We start from the raw sequence: 18513 nt of genomic DNA on the forward strand, positions 1-18513 counted from the left end.
TTTCTGTGTATGTCTAGTAATTTTGGATTGTATCCTGGGTGGTGTGAATCACACATTGTAGAGATTGTTTTCTATTTTGTTCCTGTGCAGAAAATTGGGGTTTGATAGCAAGGAATTAACTTGGCTCACCTCGAACTCCATCCAACCTCAATTTCCCTTCACTTGAAATACCTGTTCAGTTATTTTGTCCTTAATTCAACTCCTTAGAATCTGTGCTTGTGGTTTTCGGAGGTCAGTGAGAGATTTGGGCAGAGTTTATATACAGAATTTGTGATTCTTTCTGGTATTTCCTCTACTCCCTCCTCTTCCAGCATCTTTGGTTGTCCTGAAATATATCTTCTGCTTCTTCAAGGCAGTAAAGCTGCGGGTTTTCTACCATTTGCCCTGTGTGGCCTTAGCTGGGGTCTACACTCATGCCTGTAGCCATAAACTGGGAAATTTGCCCCCTGCTCTTTCCTCTTCTGCCTGCTTTTGGATTCTCTTTAATGTCTTTAAGTGGTTGATTTTCTTTTCTTTTCTTTTCTTTTTTTTTCTTCAGATTTTGTACTTGTTTTTGGCAGGAGCATCGGTCTATTTGGAACTACTCTCTGAACAGAAATTGGCTATTTAGGCTCCTATTTCTAAACCCACTATTTTGCCTCTAAATTTGTTTGGGGAGACAATATAGGGACAACTGCCTGTACCTGTTTATTTCTGTGATTTCTAAAATAAGAGAATTAAGGAGCAGACCTAGCATGCTCACGTTATCACTGCCTGTCTGTTGGAGGTAAACAGAACACTTCTATGTAGGTTATCGCTTCCTCTGAGCCCTGGATCTCATCCCCTTAGGTTTCACAGATGCTGTTAGCCTTGGACTATTACCCCCTTCTCCTATATCTTCAACTTTACCCTCTCTACTGGCTCCCTTCCACTGTCATTTAAAAATGCTCACATCTCACCGAGGTTAAGAGAAAGAATTCTCTCCCCTTCCCCACCTCCTGCAGCTACCATACTTTCTCTCTTCCCCTTACACAGCTTTTCCTCTTCCTCTCTCCCCAATCACTCCTCAGCACATTCTTGCCTTACTTTTGTCCCCACCAGTGTATGAGAGTGCTCTGACCGAGGTTACCAGGGCCCCCAGGTCACCAAGTTCATTCTCATTAGCTCTGTGCTGATAATTTCCAAAGTGATGTATCCCCTCTGACTTTTCTCCTGAACCTCCGCTGTTGCTCTGCATCTTCCCCTGCATCTCTCATAGGGTTCTCAAATTCAGCATGTTCTCATCTATCTTCCTCCCACAGTACTTTTCCCTTTTCTTGTCTGTGTATGTGGAACCTTATCCGTTGTCACCTCCATATCCATTGGGTCAGCAAGTCTGTTGATTCTGCCTCATTGAACAGCTCTTGAAGCTGTTTACTTCTCTCCATCCCCCCGGCACGACCCAAGTCCAAGTCGTTCTCATCCCTCCCCTGTACAGTCTAACTCCTCATCCTGCGTGCACTGTTGCCCTTCAATCCGCTTCATCCACAAAGATGCTTTCCTAATAAAACTTTCATTGGCTCCTCACTGCCAGCAGGATAAAGTCCACACTCCTTAATTTGGCCTGCATCACCTGCATGCTTGCCCTTGCCTGCTCTGGCCCTTCCAGCTTGCCTTTGCCACCTCATCTGCTCCTTTCCTCCACCCCGTCCTCTGAACATAGCCACCCTGGGGTTGTTTTGGTATGTGCTGAGCACTCAGCTGGGAACACTCTCTGTCCTCCAACCTCTCCTTTGCCTGTATAAAAGCTATTAATTACCCTTCTTGTCTGAACTGAGATGTTATTTCCTGGGGAGGCTTTTCCGGACCTCCCCTCAAGAGCAGGTCACGTCCCCTTTTGTGTTTCCAGAGTCCCGAGTACTTGTTCTTTCCTAGCATCCCTCACTTATAAAGACTTTTTAAAGAAGCCTGGCTTCTGCTCTAGATTCTGAGTCCCATTTCTTGCCTCTTCTCTTCCTTTCTCTGACCTTTGTACCAAGCCCAGTGCCTAGTGAGTAGTGGACATCCAAGGGATTTTTGTTTAATGAATGGATTAGAGACAAGAAAAGCTCCATATGACAATAGAATAGACTCTATTACTGTAAAATATAATCTCTCCTGCTTGCCATACTTGACTGTAATACACTAATCTTACTTCCTGAAAAGAGATAAACTGACAGTATGACATGAAGGTGGAACCCAGCTGCTTACAGCAGGAGTCTTTGGACATGTGCTCCCACTGGGGCAAGTGCCTCTGAGCGAGTGTGAGTCTCACGGTGAAAATACTTCATGGAATGGCTGCAGGCTGTGTTGTGCCTGTTGAGTTTACCACAAATAATTTTGAAAAGAATAACCGAACTGGGGCTTCAGTACAATTTTGTACATTTTCAAAAAGTAGGTGTTGGTATGTGGTAGGGCACCACCTGCTGACTTGAGACACATTTGGATCCTTAGACATGCAGCAAGAAAAGACTTAGCCAGCGTTGAGCAAAGGAATCGTGAACTTTGTTTCAGTTGTGTGCCTGTGGTGTGCAGTGTTAAAGAGAAAGAAGTCAGGTAATTTAGAAACACTTTCCCTGGAGAGAATGGCAAGGGCTTCTGGCCTTGGCCAGCATGCTACGTGTTTGGATTCATTTGTCTGTACAACCTTTGTTTTCACTTGCTTCATTTGCTGTGTTTTGGGAGATTAAGAATTTAGGGAAATGACTAGCTGCAGAATCGTAAAATGGAAATTTTGATTAAATTAAAAATGTTGATTTCTGTTTCCTACTATTTCCGTGTTCTACTAACTTTGTTTTGTCTGTCAGACGTTGTGCATAATATGCTTTTCCTGTGAGGATGAGTGCCAACTGCTGACAGGGTTCAGAATTCTGATTGATGCTTGCTTGCAGGCTCTTCGTACAAAGGTGATATTTGTTCAGGATTGGGAAGATGTAATGACTGTAGGCTGTGTAAGTCCTGTCTTCCTTAAGAAAGGAAGTTCGTCCTTCTCAAAGTTGTGTGTAATTAGAACCAAATGTTCTTTATACACTTAGAAAATAAATTTTGGAATAACAGAGGTGCTATCCTTGAAAGGTGCCATATGCCATTACTTTTGACATCATGACATTCTGAGAGGAACTATTTTTTTTTTTAATTGTTGGTTCTTAAAAAGAAGTGGTGAATGACCTGTTTGACTAATGTACAGTAAATCTTGTCTTTTCCCTTGTTAAAATATGTTTGCTATAGGGCCATTCTTGGACAGTGAGGCTAAGTCTTCATTAAATGTAAGGGGTGGTGTTTTCCCTCATGCTAATCACATGTCCTTAGGACATGGCAGCCAGGCAGAACATCTAGTCCGTCCGTCCTTGTGCTTGTCGTCCTGGCCTGACTACAGCCTTGTTAGGCTTATAGCCCTAGGTAAGAAGTGTGCTGGTCTGTGTTTGGGGGCTCCCACTCTGGGGTAGCAGGTCCTGAGGAAGTGATGTTGAAGCTAGACCAGAAGGGTGATGAAAGTAGTCAGGCTATGGAGGAAATGGAGGAGGAGAATAGGAGGGAGGAGAACAGTGCCAGTGTTTGAGGAACTCCAGAAACTCCCAAGATGACTTGTGTTTAGAGAGCAAGGGAGGAGTGGAACAGGGTGCGGCTGCAAACTGGACAGTGGAGGCACTCTTTCTCTGCGTCCTTCCTTGAATTTCAGAAATGTCTGTTGCTTCCTTGTTGCCCTCAGACTAAAGTCCACATACTAGGTAATGAAGGTTCTTGTTAATTAGCCTCATTTTCCCTTTAAAGCCCCTTTCTCTGTCACCCTCTCTGATTTCCATATGCCCCATGTTGAGGCCACTGGGATTTTATCGTTCTGTAACTTGAATGCTCTTATACCTTTGTTCTGCTTGTTGTCTGCCTGAAATACTGTTCCCACCCTTCTTCTCTACTAGTAAAGCTCAGCTTAATATCATTATGTTGTTGAAGACCTCCCTGCTGCCTGAAATCAAAGTGAATGGATTCTCACTCTGTGGTTTGATAATACTTTGTCATTCTGTTATTCTAATCGTCCTGTCCTGACTTGTCTCTGGTTGTGTATATGTATGGATTCCCCACTACTGTTAGGCACAGAAGGGCAAGGCTTTGATTTAGCTTGTACTTTTAGACCTACATACAGTAGGGGATCTTTGAATTTTGGTTGAGTTGCGTCAAAGTGGTAAGTAGCAGTCAGTGATTTAGAAGCATTCATCTGTATCAGATCTTATCTCTAGAAATCAAACATTGAATGAAATGTTTTCCCACAGTCCTTGTCTGAGGAAACTCTTTAGTAGACATGGACTCCATAGGGAATTGTTAGAGTGCCCTGGATTGAGAAAGAAGGGTTAGCTTCCAGGGGGACAGGAGGAGAGCTCACCTTCCTGCTGCCTTTGTTACTTCAGAGTTCAGTGTCTGATGTCTTTATTTTGACCCTTCCCATTTTGTGCAGAGCATCTATTAAGAACATCTTCAACCAGCCGACCTGCTTCTCTGCCAAGAGTACCTGCCATGGAAAATGCCAAGACCATCTCAGGTGATGACTTTTATCTGGAATTTCCCTTAGAAAGACTTCCAGAGGTCTTAGTGGTGGTACTAAATACTTTCTCTTTAGACTTACCTAGCTTTTCTTGCCTCTTTAGCTCTTGAGTTGATTATTTTCACTCTGAATTTCCCCTGTTGTATTTTTCAGATTCTATAGAAATCACATTTCATGGCCCTGATTTCAAAATAATCAATTTCATGACCCAAAACTAGATTGTTCCATTTATTTAACAAGATTTGTGAAGTGCCTAGAATGGGCTAGATGTCGTGCTGAAAATATAGCTTGATACAAAGTTGGTATAGTTGTGAAAGATTCTAGTATTAATCCCAAGGTGTGTCATGACTGTTATTTCAGAGCACACCAAAAATTCTCTGGAAACCAGATTTTTCCAGTATAAAAAAGCCATCCTATAATGATGAATGTAACAAGCTTACTTTGTCTCATAGAGCTAACCCCAGTTTATCAGTTGATCGCATTATTTTCCCTTTGTGGCCCTTATTTGCCCTTAATAACTCAGCTAGAAATTGGACCAGAAAAGGAGAAATTCCTGTAACTTTACCTCATACAGTTAACCTTCCACTTGCATGGGGATTTAAGCTAGTACAGTTTTTATGCATTATAGCCAGATCTTTGTATTAGTGGGAAGTCCAGCCAAAATTACCATCCCAAAGCTCAGATTCCAAAGCCTTTTGTTGCTTTTTTGAATTATTTTTAAAGTTTATTTATTTATTTGGGGGGGGGAGGGGTAGAGAGAGAGGGAGAGAGAAAATCCGAAGCAGGCTCCACACTGTCAGCGCAGAGCCCAATGCGGGGCTCAAACTCATGAACCATAATATTATGACCTGAGCCGAAGTTGGATGTTTAACTGACTGAGCCACCCAGGTGCCTCCAAAGCCTTTTCTTATCATAGAGTTCTTCTGATTCTTTTTCAGTTTCCCCTATATTTTTAAAAAATTTTTGATGTTTATTTTTGAAAGACAGACCATGAGTGGGGGAGGGGCAGAGAGAGAGGGAGACACAGAATCAGAAGCAGGCTCCAGGCTCCAAGCTGTCAGCACAGAGGCTGACACGGGACTTGAACCCACGAACTGCGAGATCATGACCTGAGCTGAAGTCGGACACTTAACCAATTGAGCCACTCAGGTGTGCCCTCAGTTTCCTCTATTTTATATAAAATTATGAAAGGGGTTCTCATCCAGTTTCCTAGCACACCACTTAAAAGAAACTGCTGATTTAAGGCATATGAAGATCTGATATTGAAAGAAAAACAAGAATAATCACAAAATTATGTCAGAAATATTTATAAATATATCATTCTAATAAGATCATGTAATAGGACAAAGCGTCTCTCTCCTCTGGATCTTTACAGACATCACTTCACTAATGCAGAGTTATATTCTGCTTGTGACCATCCTACAATCACCAAGAAAATTTTAGTCCATAAAAGCAGGGGCACTTTCAGTAATCTGGGAAGAATTACTGATGTATAACATTGATTACAGCCAGCTCAGGGCACCTGTATATCCAGCATCTTCTGATGTGAGAGAGTATATGTCTGAGGTCAGGAACTTTGTCTCATATTTCACTTCTTCCCGCATTCAGCCCAGAGCCTTGAGCACCTGTGCCAACTCAGTGCCTCCTTGCTAGAAAGCTGCTTTTGTTGTGGCTCTGTTACCAACGGCTAAAGCAGGAGCTACTTCCACTTAGCAGTTTTTAGAACTTTCTGTAATTCTAACAAGGTGTGATGGCTTACTGTGGTAGCCTTTCAAAATAGAACTTTTCTGACTGATCTTGTTTCTCAGTAGTTGAATTGACACCTTTTGGTTTTCTGTTTGTCTCATTGGTTTATGTTTTTTAAAACATGGCCTGACCCAGAATTAAATGATGATGTATTTTTCCTTTTTTTCCCCTTAAGTGGTATTTTGGCTATGTTCAGAAGGGTTATGTTTCCTTTAGTTGAGAGTGGATAGTATGTTTTGTGATTGTTATGGTGATGGATAAGATGTATTCCATACCTTCAGGAAATGTGGGGTTCAATGCATATCTCAACTACTGCATCTTTTTTACAGGTTTTTTAATGAAAGAAAGAAATCCTTCCAAGTTACCAGTATGATAAAGGAAATGTTAGTTTTTTTCATATATGGTAATTTCTACTTTTTTTTGGAACCTGCTGAAGAAAAGGTCTCAAAAACCTAATTTAAAAGTATTTTATAAAAGTAACCATCTTTCTCCATTATGAAATGCATAATGACTATTTTTCACAATCAGTATCTCGACGAAGTAGTGAAGAGATGAAACGAGACATCAATGCACCCGAGGGAGCATCGCCGGCCTCTCTTATGGCTATGGGAACCACATCTCCACAGCTTTCCCTGTCTTCCTCTCCCACGGCGTCCGTCACCCCCACCACCCGAAGTCGGATAAGGTAGAGAACAGTTAATACTGATGGATTTCATATATACCTCTCCTAGCCTTCGGAGATCAATAATCAGATTATAAAATAATGGCAGTCGAGCACTGATTTTTTTTCTTTGTGGGTTATTGTTTTCTCATCTCTTCTATGCCCAGAATTGGGTAAGATGGTATAGAAGTAAAAAGCAAGGCAAAGTGAAAGAGGTGGTTCATTTCCTCCTAAGTATTGTGAAATTACAATATGGGGTGTGGGTGGAGGGTTAGGGGGAAGCTTCCTAGGGGAGTGGTGCCTGGGTGTGGAGGGTGGGCTGGCAAGGTCAGCAAGGTCAGAGACATGAGTGAATGTACAGAAGGGTGAGTAACCAAGGTTTGGGGGAGCTATGGGTAGGTGGTACAGCATGTGCAGAGAGGATGGGCACAGAAGACCAGAGGAAGGTGTGGACCCACCATATCTGGGGGCAGTGGAAGAAAAGATTGATAGAGTAGGATGTGGCTAGGCATGGAACCTCGTTACAGTCAAATTGAATCACTTTGATATAGTAGGAGATATAAAGTGGGGTAAATAAATCAGAGTGAGGAGATCATTCAAGGATTCTTCCATTGTGGACAAAAATCGGGGAACACAACTGAAATGACATTATAATCTTTTGGGGACAAAGATGCTGAGTCCGAATCAGTATGACAGCAGTGGAAATGGTGAATGGAAGGTGGGACTCAGGAGGCTTTTCACAGGGAAAGATGATTGGTTTTGGCAGCAGGTTTCTAGAAAAGGAATGGAAGAATGAGAGCCACCAGAGACGGTTCTAATTGTTCTAGACCAGAAGGTGGGAACATGGTGCCACACTGATCTTTGGTAAACAGTACCTGAAAATGTAGTAGTATATTTTATTCATACTTCTCTTATGTCAGAATCCATTTGGGACTAAGAAGTAGTTATAATTTAGAGGAAAAAAAACATTTCAAAAAGATAGCATACATCATATATAGGGGTGAGGAAAACTGTCGAGGTGTATTGGGAAGAATTGAAGGAGGGATAGGAGTGGATTTCAGAACTTTAGCCTTATATGTATGAGAATAAAATGGAATGTTTGGCCTCTCAAACTCAAGTTATATACTTTAGTTTAAAGCTCTGACTCTAGGGGCTCAACCTCTAAGAATAGTGGTCCTATAAGCTCTGCGCCATCAGAGCAAGTAGGGGTGGAGTGATGATGAGGGTAGCTCATGCTCTGCCTAGGCTCATGCAGGGAGAGCACTGTTCACACCTGTCTCTGTCCTGGGTGGTAGGCCATACCTGTAGTATGCCTGTGGGAAGTGCACCCACTCTTCTGGCTCCCCTACTCAGAAGCTGTGATCTTCAACTGGAAGGTGTCTTCATCTTATAATGAAGAGGTTATAAGAGACGACCCTCCAGCTCTGGGAGGCTCTTTTCTGAAGCTTGCCATTGTAGTCCATAAAGTTAACTCTTCTTTGATGCTTTAATTTTAAGCTGTTCCTATAAACAAACAGACCTGGTGTGAGCCAGAGTAAACCTTTCACATTGATTATAGTATTATTTTAAGCATGTTGGAGATTTATTCATTCATGCATTCATTCATTCATTCATTTGGCTTGTTTTTTTGTGTTCGTATTTCATTAACTTTATTCTCATTCTCTTTTCCTATGTTCAGTGGTATTATAACACACTTCTTTGGGCTTTTTAAACCAAAGCAGGAGTCTGGTGGGCTGGCATGCAAACATAAAAGTATATTTCTTCAAGACAGCAGTCTTAACTCCTTGCTGGAAATTTTTGTATTTTACTTTTGGTTCTAAGATAAATCAAACTGGTGCTGCTTCAGCACACCTCTGAATTGGAAAAGCTTCAGTTATAAATATGTACTCTTTGATTTTCTAGCATAGCTTGAAGGGTGAAAACAGAATCAATGCACTGAAGAATATTAAGCCACTTGTAATATAGTAGCCTTTAGGATACTTATTGGGCATAAGTATACTTATGGGGTGTGGGATAGAATCTCTGCTTTATTCCTAAAGTAATCACTAAAAAATAGAACAAACTTTTAAGGGTATGCCACTTACCAAAGAGCAGGTCATTTTAGAAGCGCTCTCTCTCCAGGTATTCGTCAAGTAGTTACTAAAAGGCAGGATTTGGTCCAGGATATGTCAGATTGTATGCCTTACTTGCTTCATCAGCAGAGTGATCACAAAATCTTTTTTGATTCATTGTCTTATTTAGAGCAGGATATTTATTCTGTCTTCAAGGAAATTGACAGTGCCTAAAAGGTACCCTACATATAATTTTAAGACATGAATTGTAAGTAGCCGTTGTTGTTGTTGTTTTTTTTTTTTTTTTTTTTTGAACTCCTGTGGTGTGTCTACTTTATAGTAAACTTTGAAGTTCCTTGAGGGGGCAGGAACCCTGTGTTGTTCACTATCCATTGCCTGGCAGAGTGGTGTTCCATAAGGAGGTATTGAACAAGTGAGTGAGTTTACAGAAAAATCCCATTTTCTATGCAAGATAAAACTCTAGTTACCTGTAGTCAATAAAGAGTGTATATCTTCACAATAAACACATTTGAAACATTTTATGAATGTTTTAATGTGTGTTGCCATCTGTTGTCTTATCTGCTTCCCCTAAATGTAAGCACCTTGAAGGTAGGAACTATGCCTTTTAATCCTTCACTTTGCATAATCTTGCCCTTTGTATCTACAATAAGTGATTTATTTTTATTTATATTTAAAAAAATTTTTTTTACATTTATTTTTGAGAGAGAGAGAGACAGAGCACAAGTGGGGGAGAGGCAGAGAGAGAGGGAGACACAGAATCCAAAGCAGGCTCCAGGCTCTGAGCTGTCAGCAACAGAACCCGACGCGGGGCTTGAACTCATAAACCGTGAGATATGACCTGAGCCAAGTTGGACACTTAACCAAATGAGCCACCCAGGGGCCCCAAGTGATTTATTTATTTTTTTTTTTAATAGTTAAAAAAATTTTTTTAATGTTTATTTATTTTTGACAGAGAGAGACAGAGCATGAGCAGGGGAGGGGCAGAGAGAGAGGGAGACACAGAATCCGAAGCAGGCTGCAGGCCCTGAGCTGTCAGCAGCACAGAGACCGATGCGGCGCTCGAGCTCGCAGACCGTGAGATCATGACCTGAGCTGAAGTCCGACAGACGCTCAACCGACTGAGCCATCCAGGCGACCCCCCCCCCACCAAGTGATTTATTTTTTAAGAAAAGATGAAATGATTGAGGACATAAAAGGTTGAAAACAAAAACTAATAAAATAAAACTAAAGCATAAAGATTATGGAAGGGCAAGATACTGAATAAAAGTCGGCCATAGCAGCTTTCATATGCAGCCACTGTCAGGTTGGTTTTCCTCCTGAGCATTCTGGAAAGCATTCCATTAATTGTGAGTGCACACCATACTAAATCTTTGCCAGTTTCCATGTGGATAATGAACAGAGTCCATCCCTTCAGATAGCAGAAACTGGGTCTGTGAGGATCCTGTAAAAATTGAGAAGTAAAATCAATTGAATGAAAGCCTACATCTTGCTATTAGATGCCTTAGTATGTGCAATTATCCCATCCAGGAATGCAAACTGACACTGTTCTCTTTCTTCTTTGTGGGATTTCTGGTTTATAATGTGCTCAAATAAAAAATATTTTAACTTTGGATTCCTTATTTTCACTTAGGGAAGAAAGGAAAGACCCTCTGTCCGCATTGGCGAGAGAATATGGAGGATCAAAGAGGAATGCTTTGCTGAAGTGGTGTCAGAAGAAAACAGAAGGCTATCAGGTAATCATATGGTTCCTTTCTCCCACATGAGCAAGGGCCAAACCAGGTGCTGGAGTGTCAGAGCTTGCTACACATCTCACATTAAAATGGGGAATCCTGTGCTGAATTTCAGGATCACATTCAACACAAAGTCTATCCCAAACTTGGCTGAGTGTCACTTGGATGGCATAAATTTTTTACCTTACCAGACTAGCTAATCTTTCCAGTACTTTTATTCAGCTATTATAACACTTTCTTTTTTTTTTCTTTTTTTTTTCTTTTTTTTTTTTAACATTTATTTATTATTGAGAGACAGAGAGAGACAGAGCATGAGCATGGGAGGGGCAGAGAGAGGAGGACACACAGAATCCAAAGCAGGCTCCAGGCTCTGAGCTGTTATCACAGAGCCCGATGCGGGCCTTGAACCCACAAACTGCGAGATCATGACCTGAGCTGAAGTCGGATGCTTAACTGACTGAGCCACCCAGGTGCCCCAATATAACACTTTCTTAACTAATTCCTGTTAACTGCCTTCACTGAGGTCCCATCTGATCTAAGAGTGAAAATATATTTATTTTACTTTAAATTAATATTTTCATCAATGATTAAAATTATAAATTTTATGTTATATTTTACTACAATAAAAAATTACTTAGCAAAAAAATAAAAGTAAATGAATGGGATATAAGTAAATAGAAAATCAGCAAGGATGTACATGACTTGAAGTATATACTAGATACTATATATCTAGATACTAAATATAGATAGTGTATCTGCATATCTGTACAGATATATATGGATAAATTAGTTATATTCTGTATAGGCTTGGAGACTCCTGGCATCCAACAACAGAAGAATACACATTCTTCTCAGGTGCACATAGAACATCACAAGTTAGGGTATATGTTGGGTCATAAAATGACTCAATAAATTTGAACAAAGATTGAGATGATATCGAGTATCTTTTCTAACCATAGTGGAATGAAATTAGAAATGTGTAACAGAAGGAAAATTCACAACTAAGTGGAAATTAAGCACAATTTCTAGATAATCAGTGGGCAAAGAATAAATCACAAGGGAGATTAGAAAATAAGAATGAAAGTGAAAACACAACATATCAAAACTTATGGGAGGCATTGAAAGCAGCTCTCTGAGGGAAATTTATAACCATAAACACCTACGTTTAAAGAGAAGAAATCTCAAATCAATATCCTAACCTTTCACCTTAGGAAAGTAGAAAAAGAAGAGCAATCTGAGCCAAAAGCAATCAGAAGGAAAGAAATAAAGATTACAGCAGACAAAACAGTAGAGAAGATTAATGAAACCAAAAGTTGGTTCTTTGAAAAGATCAACAGATCAACAAACCTTTTGCTAGATGGACAAAGGAAAAAAGAGCAGACTAAAATTAAAAATCAGGAATAAAAGAGGGGACATTACTAGTGACCTCACAGAAATAGGGAATACTTATTTACTTAGTAAATAATAATAGGAATACTTAAAAGGGAATACTATGAACAATTGTATGCTGACAAATTGGGTAACCTAGGTATGAAAGGGGAAATTCTTAAATATGCAAACTATCAATTATGACCCAAGAAGAAAGAAAATCTGGATAGACCTATAACAATGAAAGAGACTGAATTATTAATCAAAACACTTCCAACAGAGAAAAGCTCAAGGCCAGATAGCTTCATTGGTGAATTCCGCCAAATGTTTACAAGAATTAACACTAGTCTTAAACTCTTCCAAAAACAGAAGAGAGAACACTTTGTGACTTACTCCCTGAGGCCAATTTACCCTGATAACCAGCCCAGAAAAAAACGTTGTAAAGAAAACTATGGATCAATATTCCTTATGCAAAAATTCTTAACAGAATACTGACAAACAATCCAGGAGCAAATAAAAAGAATCCTACACCATGACCAAGTGGGATTTATCCCTGGAATGCAAGGTTGGTTCAACATATGATAATTAATCAACATATAATAAAGGGGAAAAAACGAAGATAATCATGTCAGTAGGCACAGAAAGAATACTTGACAAAATTAAAAACCTATTTATGATAAAAAATAGCAAATTGGGAATAGAAGGCGGCTTTCTCAGTCTGTTAAAGAGCATATGTGAAAAACCCACAGCTCACAGCATACCTCATGGTGAAAGACTTTGAAAGCTTTCCCTTTGAAAGCTGTTATCATATCAGGAACAAAAAAGGATGTCCACTCTCACCACTTCTATTCAGTATTTTCCTGGAAATTCTAGCTAGAGCAGTTGGGCAAGAGAAAAAAATAAGTTATTGAAGAGGAAGAAGTAAAACCATCTCTGCAGATGACATGATTTATATCTAGAAAGTCTTAAAGAATTAACATACAAACTGTTAGAGCTAATAAACATTCAGCTAAATTGCAGGATACAAGGTCAGTATACTAAAACCACTTGCATTTCTATACACTAGTAATGGAAACTCTGAAAATGAAATTAAAACACTCCCATTTGCAATAACATCAAAAAGAATAAAGTACTTAGAAATAAATTTAACCGAAGTGGGGGAGGGAACAAGGCTTTTACACTTAAAACTGTAAAACATTGCTGAAAGAAATTAAAGAAAACCTAAATAAATGGGAAGACATCCCATGTTCATGGATTGGAAGTTTTGATACATGCTACAACATGAATGAACTTAGAAAATATGCTTTTTGAAGAAGCCAGACAGGAAGCTCCAGCCTAAAAGCCTTAAGTACTCCAGCACAGGCAGCACGGAGCCTGCCTGGGATTTTCTCTTCTCTTTCTCTGCCCCTCCCCAGCTTGCATTCTCTTTTCTCTCCTTCCCCCTCCCTCCCTCCCTCCCTCCCTCCCTCTCTCTCACTCTCAAATAAATAAATAAATAAATAAATAAATAAATAAATAAATAAGACAAACTTTTAAAAAGTTAAATAATCAAATTTAGATGATTCAAGCCTTAAATCAATGATTTAACTAATGTCCCTTGGTTCCTTTCCACTTAAATTCTCTGATTATAATCCTAAAGTACATTGTTTTGGTTGAAAAAACAAAAAAACACAAATCTGAGGGAAGTGAAGGGGGAGAAGTGTAGGGGAGAAGAGCAAGGCTAATCCCAAGGTACTTTGAGGAAAGCTGCAGGGGGGGCCCTGAGGTCCTGTGGAGTTTTCGTGAGTTGGATGCCCTGCTTAGGAGTTTGTAGTGTAGGAAACTGTCACTCCCTGTTGGCATCTGCCCACACTTGTACCCACGAGGAAACATTTGAGGCTTCAGTGAACATGGGATTTGTCATGCGGCTGGTTCCAGATGGTTCCCCCCATTAAGACTTTTGGAAATGGGCATACCAAAGATTTTGTCTTATCCTTCTGTAGTGTTAAGTAGACATTACACAGATACCCTCCCATATCGCTGCTCTTATAAGGAAATCTTTATTACAGAAGTACTCCAACTGTTATAACACACACACACATCAACTTAAAAACTTCAATTAATAATTTTAAGTTTTTTTTCATTGAGTGGGTACTTACAGGACAGGGAGAAATATAATGCATACCAGAATAATGAACATAGATAAAACCTTTCTGTACACTAGATGGTCTTATGCTACAAACCCAGTTTCCCCTTTCTTTACCTCCTGTGGACACTTCTGTAATGATAACCTACGTATGGCTTTTTTGTTTGTCTTACTTTTTCTTTCCTGTGACACAGATCTCTACTCTTGCTGTTTAAAAGTGGATAGGATGCTGGTTCTTTTATTTCAAACTCTGTGAGTTAAAATTGGACAGTTTGAAATGAAAAACCTTTGTAAACTGAAAGATATATCTGATAAAGCTCTTTATTTGTCAAGAGCCGTGTAAGAAGTGCCAGAGCCCTTCCCTTATCTAGTTTGAAGTATGGATGACCATACCCATCCTTAGGAGCCAGCAGTTTGGGACCAGTTTTTTTTTTCTTTTTTCTTTTTTTTTTTTTTTGGTCTCTGACTACTCACAGTCTACAGGAAAGGGCAGGTTGTGACACTTGACTAGCTCACTAGAGCAGGACCTGTTACGTGACACTCAGCACATACTGCTCTCTCAGGCCCCAAATGCATCATTAATGCTTGGACCATGCATGCTTTATGTCGTAGAAGCTGTCTAATCAACGGAGATAGATTCCCTAATACCATATCATCTTCCTTTAACTCTCTTAAGAGTCATCCTAAAATAATTGTGCTAATCACTGTAACTTCATTAACCATCCATTATAAAACAAGCCCTTCTGAGTTTGCCTTTTATCTAACGAATACACTTTCTCTTTTAAATTGTGTCCTGCCACTTATTGTTCACTGAAGTTTTAGAATACTAGAATTATTACTGTTGGCCTTGGCATTCTGATTTACTGTCAGGTTTACAAATGTGGGACTGAAAACCCCCACAGGACAAATGATAGCCTCAAAGCTGTATCATGAGTCCACGACATCATACTAACAACCTTTAGCATTATTGCTTTAAGGATTAAATCTTCCTTGTGTTTTAAATCAGTGCCTCATTTTCTACACATTATGTTTTTATTTATTTTTTCTACAGTTATGCTTTTAAGTTTAATGTAAATATGCAGTTAACATTATTATTTTTTTTTTTTTTATAAATTTTTTTTTTCAACGTTTTTTATTTATTTTTGGGACAGAGAGAGACAGACAGAGCATGAACGGGGGAGGGGCAGAGAGAGAGGGAGACACAGAATCGGAAACAGGCTCCAGGCTCCGAGCCATCAGCCCAGAGCCTGACGCGGGGCTCGAACTCACGGACCGCGAGATCGTGACCTGGCTGAAGTCGGACGCTTAACCGACTGCGCCACCCAGGCGCCCCAACATTATTTTTTTTAACTTTATTTATTTTGAGAGAGAGAGTGTGTGTGTGCAGGAGGGGCAGAGAGCAAGAATCCCAAGCAGACTCTATACCATCAGTGTGGAGCCTGACACAGGGCTTGAACTCACAAACCACAAGATCATGACCTGAGCCAAAGTCAGACACTTAACCAACTGGGCCACCCAGGCACCCCTAACATTAATAATTCTTAAGCGCTTATGGGGAAAAGTGCTCATACATTGCCCTATTTCATAACCTCTATAATTTCTCCTTCCCAGAGGCAACTACTTTCAATTCTTCTGGCTATGTTTGGTTAGGGATTGACAATATCAGATTGATAAGGTAACTGAGAAAATAATTTATAGTTTCAGTATATTTTCTTTGATTATAAATTTTATATTTAGCAGCTTTATATTTAGCTGGTATACCATTGTTTTCTTGTTCTGGAAAAACCTAACTGAATACAATCAAGGAGCCTCTAAAGGTTAATTTAAGAGAGCCCTACTTTGTTTTTTGGTTGTTGTTGTTTTTTTTTTTTTTTTTTTCAGTTTTTTAAATTTTTTTATTTTTTTTATTTTTTAATATATGAAATTTATTGTCAAATTGGTTTCCATACAACACCCAGTGCTCATCCCAAAAGATGCCCTCTTCAGTACCCATCACCTACACTCCCCTCCCTCCCACCCCCCATCAACCCTCAGTTTGTTTTCAGTTTTTAAGAGTCTCTTATGCTTTAAGAGAGCCCTACTTTGGATGAAAAATCTTTGTTTTCTGATAAAATGCCAGACCTAGAATTGGATTATTTAATCCAAAGGATAATGAAATCACTTAATCTTGTACAGAATAGTTTTTTTTTTTAATTTAATTTTTTTAATTTACATCCAAATTAGTTAGCATATAGTGCAGCAATGATTTCAGGAATATATTCCTTAATGCCCCTTACCCATTTAGCCCATCCCACCTCCCACAGTCCCTCCAGTATCCCTCTGTTTGTTCTCCATATTTAAGTCTCATGTTTTGTCCCTCTCCCTGTTTTTCTATTATTTTTGCTTCCCTTAGGTTCATCTGTTCTGTGTCTTAAAGTCTTCATATGAGTGAAGTCATATGATATTTGTCTTTGACTAATTTCACTTAGCATAATACCCTCTAGTTCCATCCGCATAGTTGCAAATGACAAGATTTCATTCTTTTTGATTGCCGAGTAATACTCCATTGTATATACATGTACCACATCTTCTTTATCCATTTATCTCTCGATGGACATTTGGGCTCTTTCCATACTTTGGCTGTTGTTGATAGTGCTGCTATAAACATTGGGGTGTATGTGTCCCTTCAAAACAGCATACCTGTATCCCTTGGATAAATACCTTAGTAGTGCAATTGCTGGGTCATAGGGTAGTTCTATTTTTAATTTTTTGAGGAACCTCCACACTGTTTTCCAGAGTGGCTGCACCAACTTTCATTCCCACCAACAATGCCAAAGGGATCCTCTTTCTCCGCATCTTCACCAACATCTGTTGTTGCCTGAGTTGTTAATGTTAGCCATTCTGACAGGTATAAGGTGGTATCTCATTGTGGTTTTGATTTGTATTTCCCTGATGATGAGTGAGTTGAGCATTTTTTCATGTGTCAGTTGGCCACCTGGATGTCTTTCCTGGAGAAGGGTCTGTTCATGTCTTTTGCTCATTTCTTCACTGGATTTTTTTGTTTTTTGGGTGTTGAGTTTGACAAGTCCTTTATAGATTTTGGATACTAACCTTTTATCTGATATGTCATTTGCAAATATCTTCTCTCATTCCATCAGTTGCCTTTTAGTTTTGCTGATTGTTTCCTTCGCTGTGCAGAAGCTTTTTATTTTGATGAGGTCCCAATAATTCATTTTTGCTTTTGTTTCCCTTGCCTCTGGAGACATATTGAGTAAGCAGAGGTTGAGTAAGAAGATCAAAGAGGTTTTTGCCTGCTTTCCTCCTCGAGGATTTTGATGGTTTCCTGTCTTACGTTTAGGTCTTTCATCCATTTTGAGTTTATTTTTGTGTATGGTGTAAGGAAGTGGTCCAGGTTCATTCTTCTGCATGTTGCTGTCCCATTTTCCCAGCACCACTTGCTGAAGAGACTGTCTTTATTCCATTGGATATTCTTTCCTGCTTTGTCAAATATTAGTTGGTCATCCGTTTGTGGGTCCACTTCTGGGTTCTCTATTCTGTTCCATTGATCTGAGTGTCTGTTTTTGTGCCAGTATCATACTGTCTTGATGATTACAGCTTTGTAGTACAGCTTGAAGTCCAGGATTGTGATGCCTCCTGCTTTGTTTGGTTTTCTTTTCCTTTTTCTTAAAAAAAATTTTTTAATGTTTATTTATTTTTGAGAGACAGAGAGTGCAAGTGGGGGAGGGGCAGAGAAAGGGAGACACAGAATCTGAAGCAGGCTCCAGGCTCTTTGTTGTCAGCACAGAGCTTGACACGGGGCTCTAACTCATGGGTCATGAGATCATGACCTGAGCTGAAGTCGGAGGCTTAACTGACTGAGCCACCCAGGCTCCCCTGGTTTTCTTTTTCAAGATTGCTTTGGCTATTCAGGGTCTTTTCTGGTTCCATACAAATTTTAGGATTATTTGTTCTAGCTCTGAAGAATGCTGGTGTTATTTTGATAGGGATTGCATTGAATATGTAGATTGCTTTGGGTAGTATCGACATTTTAACAATATTTGCTCTTCCTATCCAGGAGCATGGAATCTTTTTCCATTTTTTTGTGTCTTCTTCAATTTCTTTCATAAGCTTTCTCTAGTTTTCAGTGTATGGATTTTTTTACCTCTTTGGTTAGATTTATTCCTAGGTATTTTATGGGTTTTGGTGCAATTCTAAATGGGATTGATTCCTTGATATCCCTTTCTGTTGCTTCATAGTTGGTGTATAGGAATGCAATCGATTTCTGTGCATTGATTTTT

At 39.5% G+C, this 18513-nt stretch overlaps 1 protein-coding gene across 1 annotated transcript in view; it reads left to right on the top strand.

Moving 5' to 3' along the window:
- Positions 1 to 18513, top strand: part of SPECC1L (sperm antigen with calponin homology and coiled-coil domains 1 like) — a 141086-nt gene that overhangs the window by 94172 nt on the left and 28401 nt on the right. Inside the window, exons 11-13 of the mRNA XM_030292418.1 lie at positions 4448 to 4531; positions 6809 to 6965; positions 10644 to 10746. Of these exons, the coding sequence (XP_030148278.1) occupies positions 4448 to 4531; positions 6809 to 6965; positions 10644 to 10746 (344 nt within the window). The remainder of the gene's footprint in view (positions 1 to 4447; positions 4532 to 6808; positions 6966 to 10643; positions 10747 to 18513) is intronic.

This window comes from Lynx canadensis, chromosome D3, assembly GCF_007474595.2.
Source record: "Lynx canadensis isolate LIC74 chromosome D3, mLynCan4.pri.v2, whole genome shotgun sequence".
NCBI lineage: Eukaryota > Metazoa > Chordata > Mammalia > Carnivora > Felidae > Lynx > Lynx canadensis.